We start from the raw sequence: 12,606 nt of genomic DNA on the forward strand, positions 1-12,606 counted from the left end.
AATATTAGAGCCAGGGTTTAAATCTTATTAAGTATGCCTATAGATTAGGATAGGGTTGGGGGATTGTCACCAAGAATATTGTTTTGATCAGCAATTATGGTGTCCTGTAAATCCTGCCTTTTTATTTTCTTATTCCCATCTCTCCTATCTGTTCAACTAATGAGTTTTCATTGACTCATGGGGCTTTTGCTTTGAGAAGGAATTGCTTGAAGAATAATGCCTTCTTCAACAAAATAACTGGCAGCAGAAGAGAGGATGTGGGGAGAGATTTGGTACTTCCAGGTATCACTCAAAAAATGAGTATCTGTCTTTTTTCCTCAGTGAGAGGCTTTCTCTCCCAGAGTCTCTTATTATGAAATCTTCATAACGAAGATCATTAATGGAAAATGTGGGGTTTTGCTAGAGGAAACAGGTTTTAAGGAGAATCCAAGGGCCACTATATTATGTAATGGTTTTAATTTTTGAGTATCTTTTCAGACAGAAGCTGATACATCTCTGAAACACATTCTTGATTTCCAGAAATATCTTCAGAGCCAGGAGATGATGATGAGCCCACAGAAGGGAGCTTTGAGGGGCACCAAGCCGCAGTGAATGCAATTCAGATATTTGGGAACTTGCTATACACCTGTTCAGCAGATAAAACTGTTCGAGTTTATAATCTGGTGGTGAGTTGATAAATCAATTTGAATGTTTTTTGGTTTTTTGCAGGTTTTAGGAACTCCGATTCACACTCTCTTAAACAATAGGGGTATCTGTTTGTTATCCAGAGATGTGTAGACTAACTGTAGATAAAGTTGATGCAGTGGCTCAGCAGGGTCCCTGGGGACTTAGCTTCTTTTTGTCTGTCCACACTGCTTTCTCTGGTATCACCTCTTCCTAACGCTAGTTCTCCTCCCGCTCATAGACCGATGTCAGATGCCGCTGGGGTTTCTTTTTTCTCCCGTTACCAAAAGGGTCCTGTGCTTTACTCTGAACAACCACTTGGCAAAGGGAGATGAGATAACAGAAGGCTGGGCCAGTCAGGTCCTGGTCCTGGAGGTGGTGATGAGGTCAGTCGGATCGCTGCGACATAATAGAGAGGATAGAATGAAAATACTGGGGAGGTACTAGAGGAGGCATTTTTCCTCACAGTTGATTAATTGTCCCAAGTGATTAAGGAGAGCAACAGTGTTCTAGGACCCATCACTGATAATCTGATGCTCGTTACTCTCCGTTTTCATAGAATGAACTCTTGAGTTTTGAATTTGGTGTACATCAGATTAATTTTATCAACAATGATCTTTAAGAAACTTTAAGAGCGCTATGTTGTCTGAATAAATACCATGAAAGTATTTGAAATTACTGAAGTCCTTGAAAGTCCAAAGGTTAGATGATGGACCATGAAAATGTGTCCTAGGCAACAGGTGTCTACGTTCCAATAGCCTAGTGATGTGAAGGGGCAAGAAGGATGTCTGAAGGAAGGAAGCAGTGGTGCCAGGAAGTATGAGTGTAAGATTTGGGAGATTGACTCTAACTCTAAATTGCAAGATAAATGTGTGTGTGTGTGTGTGTTTTAAGTAGATCTGAATATGTGCACAAAGATAATATCTAGGATGTTCCTGTGTGAAACCACCCCTGGTGGCCCCACTATGGGCCTGACACATCTCTGAATGTTGTGGAACATTCTCTCACAAGTTACCAAGGAAATGAAGGAACTCATCTGGGAAATTAGCTACAGTTTGGATTTGTCAGATCTTTGGCCCCTATGTTGGAGAGCCTTGCTCCAGGCATTAATTAAAATTCTGATCTATCTTACAGCAAACTGCCTGAAGAATTTTGGGTAGGGCTCCGCTAACAGAGTTGTGGGTACTTAGTCCGTGTGACTGCTGGGCATTTAGTAAACACATATTTACTGAGCACCTTTTGTGTAATAACAGGCACTAACCTAAGCACTGAGGATGCAGCAGAGAACTAATGTTTTAACATTTTTGTTATTGCTAAGGAAATGTGTTACCTAATCCTTGTGTATCCACAAGTAATAATCTGATATGCGCTTGACTTTAGAGTCGGAAGTGCATTGGGGTCTTTGAGGGGCATGCCTCCAAAGTGAACTGCCTCCTGGTTACCCAAACCTCTGGCAAGAATGCTGCCCTTTACACTGGTTCCAGTGACCACACCATTCGCTGCTATAATGTTAAGGTAAGTGGGTCCAGACAAATCAAAAGTGATGATATTAAACTGCTTTGACTGCATTTACTGTGTAGAGTGGAGACACTGAAACAGATGCTTCATTCTGCCCACTCTCTGTTTTACGCTTCCAAACCATTTTTAGTACAGGCACGCCTCAGAGATTGCGGGCTGGGTTCCAGACCCCTGCAGTAAGGAGAGTATCACAATAAAATGATCAAATGAATTGTTTGGTTTCCTAGTGGATATGAAAGATATGTTGATGCTATACTGTAGCCTACTAAGTGTGCAGTGGTGCTAAATCTAAAAAAGAAAAAAAAAGTATGTACCTTAAATTAAAAATACCTTTTTTTTCTCTCCTTCACAGAGAGAGAATAAAAGAAAAAAAAAAAACATAAAAATACTTTATTACTAAACAAATGCTAGCCATCATCTGAGTTTTCATCAAGCTGTAATCTTTTTGCCCACTTCTTAGTGTCCTTTGAAGAATTTCTACATTACAAATTAGGAACATGAGTAACATTAGAATTTAGATTTGTTTATAGCCTGAGGGTCTTTGGCCACATATTTCAAAGGAAAAAGGATCTAAGATAATCTTGTACAAAACAGAGGTCGCTGCATTTCCTTCCTCATAAAGATCATGTCACACACTGCTTGAAAAAGGATTGTTGTCACCCTTTATTTGCTGTGAACCCCTGCTGATTAAGTGTTGTGTGCTTTATTAGACGCGAGAGTGTGTGGAGCAGCTACAGCTGGAAGACCGGGTCCTCTGCCTCCATAGTAGATGGCGAACCCTCTATGCAGGACTGGCAAATGGCACCGTGGTCACCTTTAACATAAAGGTTAGTGTTTGAGGGGAGAAGGCTGAATTCCCATGCCACTTGAAAGTAGTGTGAGAATGTGTGGAAAGAAGTAGAAGGCAGACATTTTCCTGTTGTCTTGTGTGAGAAGATGACAGAATTAACTGCTGCTCAAAAACTGTTATTTTCTGGCATAAGTGAAACAAGATCCTGCATTCTGTCTGCTCAGGCTCAAATGTGCCAGGCCCAAAAGGTAACTCTACTAAATTAAACCAAGCCTGATGATTTGGGGCCAAATAATGAGTCATAGGTTAAACTAGTCTATCTCATTTTAAGAATGACACCATGAAAAATGAGCTTAAATTCTTTTGAGTATGACATTGATGTGGTTTGGAACCGATTGAGAGTTTCATGAGGATAGCCTGTTCTGTAATGTGAACTAAGTCATAGGTTTGTCTGTAAGCCCGTATGGCTTCATTCTTTCCTAACCCAAAGAGAAATTCATTTGTTGAGTGAACCTATATTGAACGTCTGTTGTTATGTTCTAGACCTTAGGATGATGCCTAGGAAATGAGGAAAGACCAGTTCTTGCTGGCCCTATATGCTTTGTTAACGTAGATGGACTTCCGTCTTGTAGACTTTAAAGTATAAGAAGCATGATTGAATTTGTATTTTAGAGAAAGTCACTCTGGAGTTGATGAGATAGGAAAATACTGGTCCTAGTAGAGACAGGGAGCTCATTTAGGAGGCTTTGTAGTAGAAGGTGACATGAAAGGTTAGACTAAGGATGAAGAGAAGAGAATGGATAAAAGATAATAGAGGTAGAGTTGATGGGTTTGGTTGCTAATGAGTTGTAGTGCCATATCCCAAGGTCATTTGGTCATCTTTTAACAGCACGTTAGAATGTTTGCTATGTTATGCCCAATTATAATATTATTCATATGTGTAGTGAATACCTACCAACTCTCCTTTGGCATGTGAGCTGGAACCACTACTTCTTTTTTTAATTGTTTTTTTAATGTTTATTTATTTTTGAGACAATGTGAGAGACAGAGTGTAAGCAGCAGAGGGGCAGACAGAAGGAGACACAGAATCTGAAGCGGGTTCCAGGCTCTGAGCTGTCAGCCCAGAGTTCGATGCAGGGCTCGAACTCATGAACCATGAGATCATGACCTGAGCTGAAGTCAGATGCTTAACCGACTGAGCCACTTAGGCGCCCCTGGAACCACTGCTTCTAAGGGATACAATAAAATACATCATGCCTTCTACTTTTAAGAAGCTTAGGGGCGCCTGGGTGGCTCAGTCGGGTAAGTGTCCGACTTCGGCTCAATTCATGATCTCGCAGTCCGTGAGTTTGAGCCCCGTGTCGGGCTCTGTGCTGACAGCTCAGAGCCTGGAGCCTGCTTTGGATTCTGTGTCTCCCTTCTCTCTCTGCCCCTCCCCCACTTATGCTCTGTCTCACTTTGTCTCTCAAAAATAAATAAGTTAAAAAAAATTTTTTTAAAGAAGCTTAAAATCAAGTTAGAAGAATCTAACACATAGGTAATCAAGTACCAGGTTATGAAGAGATCACAGAAGGGTAATTAGTGAAGGTTGTTACATTCCAGATGTAAAGTGTTAACAGCCTACATTAGATTTGGTTAGGGCAAAAGAAATGAAGAAGAAAGAATAAATTTAAAATATTTTAAAGGATAAAACTTGATAATTCTCTAATTCTCTTTTGTGAGAGTAATGTCATCAAAGGTAGACAAAAGTCAGGAACAGGACCTTTGAGGCAGGATGAAGACAAGAAATTGAAATGTAAATGGTTGAAAAGCCACAGAGAAGGTGGATTTGGAAACAACAGATTTGAGAATCTCTGCAGACATCGGAATTTTGAAGCCTCGTGAGCACTGAGCCCTTGTTGGTTTGTCCATACACCTGAATGCAGTGCTTCTGAGGTCTTAACAGAAAGCCAGGGCTGTTTACTAGAGCCTGTCCACCAGTGGTCTCTAACCTCCCATCAGGCTGTTTCCCCAGCACCTATGATGGCTGGAGTCATTGCTTAGCCCTGGAGGCTACCAGCTGCTCCTTTGTGAAGTTTCTACGAGTTTCACCCCTTGCATGTGCCTGATGTTCCTTTTTAGAGATTTTGGGGAAATGGGAGACTTTATGGACAAAGTTGGTGTGGGACTGAGGGAAGCAAGTCTAAGGTCTGAGGTAAAGGAATGTTTGGGAATTCAGGATGTGACCTTGCCACTCTGATATAAAAGGCTTCTCTAGTTCACTAAATGATGTCATGAGAGATGACATAGAACCAGGAATCAGAAGGACTTGGGAATAACAGGTGGAGAATGAGAGATTCTTACTGAAATTATTTGTAAGTAAGTCATTCTCAGTGGAGAAATTTGGAAACATATGACAAATTGTTTGCATAAAGTTTGGATGACAAAATACAGAGAAAGAGCTTCTGGGTCTATGGCAAGGAAAATGTATGAGTGTATGAAAAAGAAAGTCGATCATCTGTTATCATTAACCTAAGGAAACTGAGAGAAGGCATAAAAGAGAGTCAAGTGCTAACTAGGATCAGATAGTATAGGTTGAAGTTAGAAATGTGTTTATAATGTAAGAATTTGCCATGCCCGCACTAGAATGGGGGAGGAGGGAGTCACGGACGCAAAGAGAGTTGGAATGGGAATAGCAGAGGTTGGGAAGTTAAAAGATTCGCATGGGGTAGGAGAACTTAACAGGTAATAGAATTTAAGAGTTTGAATCAAGGTAGTGATTTGGGTGAGTTGATTTTGATATTTACCAGCCAAGCTGCTTTTATTTCATATAATGGTGGCTTATTTTTCAGAACAATAAACGACTTGAAATCTTTGAATGCCATGGCCCTCGGGCTGTCAGCTGTCTTGCCACAGCTCAGGAAGGTGCCCGAAAGCTGCTTGTTGTTGGATCTTATGACTGTACCATTAGTGTCCGTGATGCACGGAATGGACTCCTTCTCAGGACCCTAGAGGGCCACAGCAAAACCATTCTTTGCATGAAGGCAAGTACAGTGCAAGATAACAGGAGTCAGTTGGCACAAATAAAAGGATTTGAGTGACATTTGTCTTGTCATCTAATGCCTTATCTACAGCACATCATCTGGAAAAGAGCAAGGAGATTATGGTGCTTTTCTTTAGGCCTGGGTGACCAAGGGATGTATTTTTTTTTTTTTTTTTTTTTTGTGGGGTTGGGGTTGGACTGTATTTTAATACATTAATATATTAATGGAGAAACAGTGTATTTTATTATAGAATGTAGATACACTTTAAAGTCCTTCTAGGCAGTTTCACAATCGTTCTGACAAGGTAACAAACCCAATAATACATTGTCACTTCATCAGAGTACCTGGTGGTAGGCCCTAAGTTTCATTTCAGAAAATTTGAGGAACTTAGTGTTTTGTATCTAGTTGATGCTCATCTCAAAGTGGGTTGGAAGTTAGAATTCAACAGTGTGCATTACAAATTACAGAGAAAGCTCAGAACCTTTTACCAAATGTAACTCAATGTATTTTTTTCTTTAAGGTGGTGAATGACCTTGTGTTCAGTGGCTCCAGCGATCAGTCAGTCCACGCGCACAACATTCATGTAGGTTGTGTTGGTGTAAAGAAATCTTTAATGGAATGAAGATTAAACCTTGAAGGATTCCTCAGACCTCTTGCATTTTATATTGCAAGCTTAATATTTATATTGAAAAGCTTAATAATAATCCCTGCCTGCATAAGCTCTTGGAAGATAGTGAGCACTTGAGAAATTCTGGCCTCTTCAAAATTTTTAATGGGGGACAGATTCAAAGTTTACGTAAGGTTTAGTTTGTCTCATTTAAACCTGAGATAAATTGAGCATCTGAGGCTCTGAGAAAGTGGATGTGATACATAGTTTAAAATAGAACAAATAAAAACAGCTGAGAGATTCTGCTCAGGTCATAGAGGCAGCTCTTTGACGCTCAGTGCCCAGTCTATAAACCTGGGGATACTGCAACCTCAGGGACTTGTCCAGACACAACAAAATGATAAGAGTGAAAATTCTTTAAAACCTGTAAAATACATACAGATAGAGTTGTAGCCCTTCTCTTTGTGTGACAATAGGTTCTCTCCATCAGGATACATTTCATGCATATTATATATGTATATTGTAATAAATGCTTATGCAGGTACCTGAGCTGTTAAAATTAGTACAGCTACGTTGTGTACAAGTAGGCTCAGAATTACGACTTGGAATAACAGAATCATAAATCTCAAAAGTCAGAAGGAATCTGGAACGTCAGTCTAGTGACTTGTCTCTTTTCTGATGCAGACTGGTGAGCTTGTGCGGATCTATAAAGGTCACAATCATGCAGTGACTGTGGTGAATATCCTAGGGAAAGTGATGGTGACTGCTTGCCTGGATAAATTTGTTCGTGTCTATGAATTACAGGTAGAATTTAGATCCATTATTTTGCTTGAATGATTTGGGGAATAGGTCTGTTTGGGTTCGGTGTTGAATTATTATTATTATTGTTATTGTTATTATTTTTAATACAGTAAGGCTGGGGTGGGACCCAGGAATCTGCATTTTTCACAGGCCCTCTAGATAATTATGAAGCAGATGATCCTTGGACTGTCAGAAACACTGCTCTGAAAGACATGGTCTGGCTCACAGAGGTCAATACTAAAATGGTTTTTGGAGAGCAGAGTTAGTCTCTAAAACCTGTCTAGTTCTCTTGATGTGCAATTTCAGGTTTAGACTTTGACATTGCACAGAAGTTAGTTTTCTCATTTCCAGTTACCAGCTCCTCCCTTGAAGACTTATTCAAAAGATTGTCATTAGATTATGTTTCTGTGAAAATGCTACTGGTGCTTCAGCTTAGTGCTAAACCTGCCAGAGGCCTCCAGGGATTATGCTTATTAACCACAGGGTATAAATAACCTTAATTCTCTATTTTTTTCCTCCACCTAAGTCCCATGATCGATTGCAAGTTTATGGAGGACACAAAGACATGATTATGTGTATGACCATCCATAAAAGTATGGTGAGTGTTATTAGCCATGTTACATATTTGCTTTTGAATATGCTTATTACTAAAAACTACAAACTGATAACAATATTACTATTTATCACTTCCAAAAATGACACGTTTCTGGTAGGCATTCTGATATTGAATGCCTTTCTTTCTTTTGGCATGCTATTATCGAGAAGTTAGCCAGTGACATTGTTGAATATTCCCTTTTCTATTAATAGCTAAAATAACTACAATAAGAATCTGATAACACCATTAAACAGAATATAAGTTTAAAATGTTTCCCCCAAAAATTGAGTGGTGCTTTTTCCAGAGACATTATGATCCGAACAGAACATTGGAATAGAGTCAGGAGATTAGGCCAGTATGGCATAGTGAAAGCAGACCTAAAAGTAGAAGCTAACTCATTTAACCCTGCTAAGCCTTGATTTATTTTATTTTTAAATTATGTGGTTGGACCAGAATGGGTGTTTTTCAGACTCTGAGCCTTAGAACCCTTTGTTCCAGTGAAACACAGACGGCTAATATATTATGCCTGAGGTAGCATACAATGCCCAGTAGCCAGATTGGACCAGTTACAATGTAAGTGGGTGCCGCTGAGCCCTGCCACTTATGCTCTCAGCCAGCGTTCTGGAAGGAGCAAGGCTTCAAAGTATCTATACTAGAAGATACTTCCCCACTGTTGTACTCTGGAGCTGGGTTTGGTTTAGGTTTGTATTTTCTTGTAGCTGGTACAAGGAGCTTTTGACACGTATTTTTGGGATATTGAGTAGTTGTTTTTTGTGTGTTGTTTTGGTCTGATAGGATAAACCTTTCTTTCCCCCAGATTTACACTGGCTGTTATGATGGCAGTATTCAAGCTGTGAGGCTGAATCTGATGCAGAATTACCGCTGTTGGGTAAGGAGTGAAACTGTTCTTATGACCAGACTTAGGAGTTGTTTAACCCTAGGCTAATTTATACATCTTCATCATCATCAATTAAGCATTTTTATATTTGAGTGTCTACTTTATGCCTCCTGCTATAGGCCAAGGAAGCTTATTTTTAAAACCTGTACATAGGGGCATCTGGGTGGCTCAGTCAGTTAAGCGTCCAACGTTGGCTTAGGTCATGATCTCACAGTTCATGAGTTTGAGCTCTATATTGGGCTCTGTGCTATCAGCACAGAGACTGCTTCAGATACTCTGTCTTCCTCCCTCTCTGCCCCTACCCCGCTCGTGTGTGTGTGTGTGTGTGTGTGTGTGTGTGTGTGTGTGTGTGTGTCTGTGTGTGCGTGCTCGAAAATAGACATTAAAAAAAAAGAAAATATTTTTATCATTTATTTTTATTATTTTTAAAATTTTTTAAATGTTTATTTTTGAGAGACAGAGTGAGCGGGGGAGGGGCAGAGAGAGAGAGAGAGACACAGAATTCGAAGCAGGCTCCAGGCTCTGAGCTGTGAGCACAGAGCTTGATGCGGGGTTCGAACTCACAAACTGTGAGATCATGATCTGAGCCGAAGTCAGATGCTTAACTGACTGAGCCATCCAGGCATCCTCAAGAAACATTTGAAAAAAATGATTTAAAAAAGTTAAAACTGTACATAAAATACTTCCATACTTCTTTCATGAATAATCTATTTTAAGATTAGATATGAGGTATGTTTATGTATCATCCACCCAGGGTATTTCTTTGGTGGTTTTTGTTTATTATAAAATCAGTACATGCTTACAAAAATGTCAAGAGTACAGTTGACCCTTGAATAGTGCAGATGGTTATAGAGGCACCAAACCCCATACAGTTGAAAATTTGCATATAACTTATGACTCCCCCAAAGCTTAAGTACTTATAGCCTACTGTTGATCCTTCCTGACAACATAAACAGTCAATTAACACATATTTAGTATGTTATATGTATTACTGACTGTATTCTCACAATATAGTAAGCTAGAAAAAAGAAAATGTTACTAAAATGTAAGAAGGAGTGTCTGGCTGGCACAGTTGGTAGGGCATGTGACTCCTGATCTCAGGGTTGTGGGTTCGAGCCCCACATTGGGTGTGGAGATTACTTAAATAAGTAAATAAGATAAAATCATAAGGAAAGTACATTTACAGTACTATATTGTATTTGTTGATAAAAGTTCATGTATAAGTGGATCCATGCAGTTCAAACCTATGTTGTTTAAGGATCAACCATTTACGAAATAAGTGCAAGTGTTTATTTTTGTGACCTGCTTACTAGCTTATACAGGGATTACTTGTATTAATAGTTTGATTTGTGTCCACATTGGTTTTTGAGGAATAGGCCAATAAAAATTTGTATTCTGGAAGGTTTTAAACTTCCATTGCCTAGGCTAAATTGCCTGGTTTTTATTTTGGGGTGGGAGCTCCAAACTTTTATGTTGTTCCTTATAGGCCTTAATTTGTTTCATCAGTTCTAATATTAGTAGTGATCAAAGAAACGTTTATGGCTGAAATTCCCCCCTCCCAGTACCCTAACATGCTTTGTAGAATTGATGGAATGAAATTGACACCCTCCATTTTTAGATTGGGCTCTGTACTGACAGCTCAGAGCCTGGAGCCTGCTTCATACTCTGTGTTTCCCTCACTCTGTCCCTCTCCTGCTCACACTCTGTCTCTCTCAAAAATAAAAACAAAAAAAAAAAAATAAAAAATAAATGAACGTGTTAGAATTAGAATTGTAAGATTTATGAGAAGCAGGCTTGTAGGATAAATACCAAGACAGAGTTTGTATGCTTTCTGACTAGCAAGTGAAACTGAGAATTGAGCCACATTTATTTATTATTAAAAAAATTTTTTTAACGTTTTTATTCATTTTTTGAGAGACAGAGACTGTGAGCGGGGGAAGAGAGAGAGGGAAACACAGAATCCGAAGCAGGCTCCAGGCTCTGAGCTGTCAGCACAGAGGCTGAAGTGGGGACTCAAACCCACAGATGGAGAGATTATGACCTGAGCTGAAGTCAGACGCTTAATCGACTGAGCCACATTTACCCCTGAGCCCCATATTTTATAGTAAAATTAGAATTTAAAAAAAGAAACAAGATTGTGATTCAAGTGATAAAGATTCTGAGTACAGTCAGGCTTCCATAGCAACGTAGTTTTATCAGACATTTTTATTTTCAAGTTTATAAATCAGCATTTCTTAGAATTGTTAGAAACAGCCCCTTCAGTATTACAGAGAGCTCTGAGTCTTTTTATTTTATTTAAAAAAAATTTTTTTTTTCAACGTTTTTTATTTATTTTGCGGACAGAGAGAGACAGAGCATGAACGGGGGAGGGGCAGAGAGAGAGGGAGACACAGAATCGGAAACAGGCTCCAGGCTCTGAGCCATCAGCCCAGAGCCCGACGCGGGGCTCGAACTCACGGACCGTGAGATCGTGACCTGGCTGAAGTCGGACGCTTAACCGACTGCGCCACCCAGGCGCCCCATGAGTCTTTTTAAATAAGTAGACTAAGGAACTCATTCTGTGATGGCAAGGTAAAAAAATAAGTGTGGTGTAAACTGAATTTTATGATAAGTTGTCTGTCAATTTTTGCTAACCTTTTCCTTATCTCTCTTAACGATACAGCTATCTTAGTGCTTTGCCTTCTCAATATCACACAGTGTCAAGACTTTCCAGGCTTTTCAAGGTTCCTCATGATATTGTTAATTAATGTGGGTGCCTCTGGCTTTGTTACATTTTCTAGCTAAGAATAAAGCCTAAGGGGATTGCTTTTTTTTTTGCCCAAAACTTATAGGATACAAGTGAGGGGCTTTCTAATCGCAGTTGCATGCTTCCTGTACACTTTTTAACTTTCCTTTTTGTTCTCTTTCCAGTGGCATGGTTGCTCTCTGATATTTGGCGTTGTGGATCATTTAAAACAACATTTGCTCACTGACCATACGAATCCAAACTTTCAAACTCTGAAATGTCGCTGGAAGAACTGTGATGCCTTTTTCACCGCTAGGAAAGGGTCTAAACAGGTACCTGAGTGGGGCTTGAGGCCGACCTGGGGTCTATTCGACTGCTCAGAGCAGGCAAACCTTTTTTGCCTTATTAGAATGTTGAGAATTGGAATAAATAGGGAGAGATTTTCCTTTTTATTATTATTGTTCAGAGATTTGAGGAATAGCTTAATGAGGTTTCAGATGATGAATTAGGTAGTTTTTTGGTTTTTTGTTTTTTTTAATTTTTTTTTTAACGTTTATTTATTTTGAGACAGAGAGAGACAGAGCATGAACAGGGAAGGGGCAGAGAGAGAGGGAGACACAGAATCTGAAACAGGTTCGGGGCTCTGAGCTGTCAGCACAGAGCCCGACACGGGGCTCGAACTCACGGACCGTGAGATCATGACCTGAGCCAAAGTCGGACACTTAACCGACCGAGGCACCCAGGCGTCCCGAATTAGGTAGTTTTTGAGAAAGAGCCCAAAGAGAATGTTTTCAAATGTTCCAAATCCAATAACTGAACCTAGAGGTTTGTTACAGTGCTCTTGTATAAGATAAGAACTCATCTTGAAGTGCGTATTTTCATGTAAGTTAGCAAAGTGCTGGGTCCTAGGTACCTTTAATGTGTGGATCTTAGAATGTGCCCATGAAGCTCTCCTTGGCTTTAACTGTCTCTTGTCTTACTATCAA

At 39.7% G+C, this 12,606-nt stretch overlaps 1 protein-coding gene and 1 non-coding gene across 7 annotated transcripts in view; both read left to right on the forward strand.

The window, feature by feature from the left end:
* ZNF106 (zinc finger protein 106) overlaps positions 1–12,606 on the forward strand; it is a 65,611-nt gene that overhangs the window by 49,021 nt on the left and 3,984 nt on the right. For all 6 annotated transcript variants that reach the window (XM_058738064.1, XM_058738067.1, XM_058738068.1 and 3 more), the window contains 9 exons: positions 520–665; positions 2,044–2,178; positions 2,892–3,008; positions 5,803–5,994; positions 6,515–6,577; positions 7,286–7,405; positions 7,929–8,000; positions 8,815–8,886; positions 11,806–11,952. In XM_058738064.1, the coding sequence (XP_058594047.1) occupies positions 520–665; positions 2,044–2,178; positions 2,892–3,008; positions 5,803–5,994; positions 6,515–6,577; positions 7,286–7,405; positions 7,929–8,000; positions 8,815–8,886; positions 11,806–11,952 (1,064 nt within the window). The remainder of the gene's footprint in view (positions 1–519; positions 666–2,043; positions 2,179–2,891; positions 3,009–5,802; positions 5,995–6,514; positions 6,578–7,285; positions 7,406–7,928; positions 8,001–8,814; positions 8,887–11,805; positions 11,953–12,606) is intronic.
* On the forward strand, positions 9,953–10,025 carry TRNAR-CCU (transfer RNA arginine (anticodon CCU)). The gene has a single exon. It is a non-coding gene; the product is annotated as a tRNA-Arg (tRNA).

This window comes from Neofelis nebulosa, chromosome 7 (genome assembly GCF_028018385.1).
Source record: "Neofelis nebulosa isolate mNeoNeb1 chromosome 7, mNeoNeb1.pri, whole genome shotgun sequence".
Taxonomy (NCBI): domain Eukaryota; kingdom Metazoa; phylum Chordata; class Mammalia; order Carnivora; family Felidae; genus Neofelis; species Neofelis nebulosa.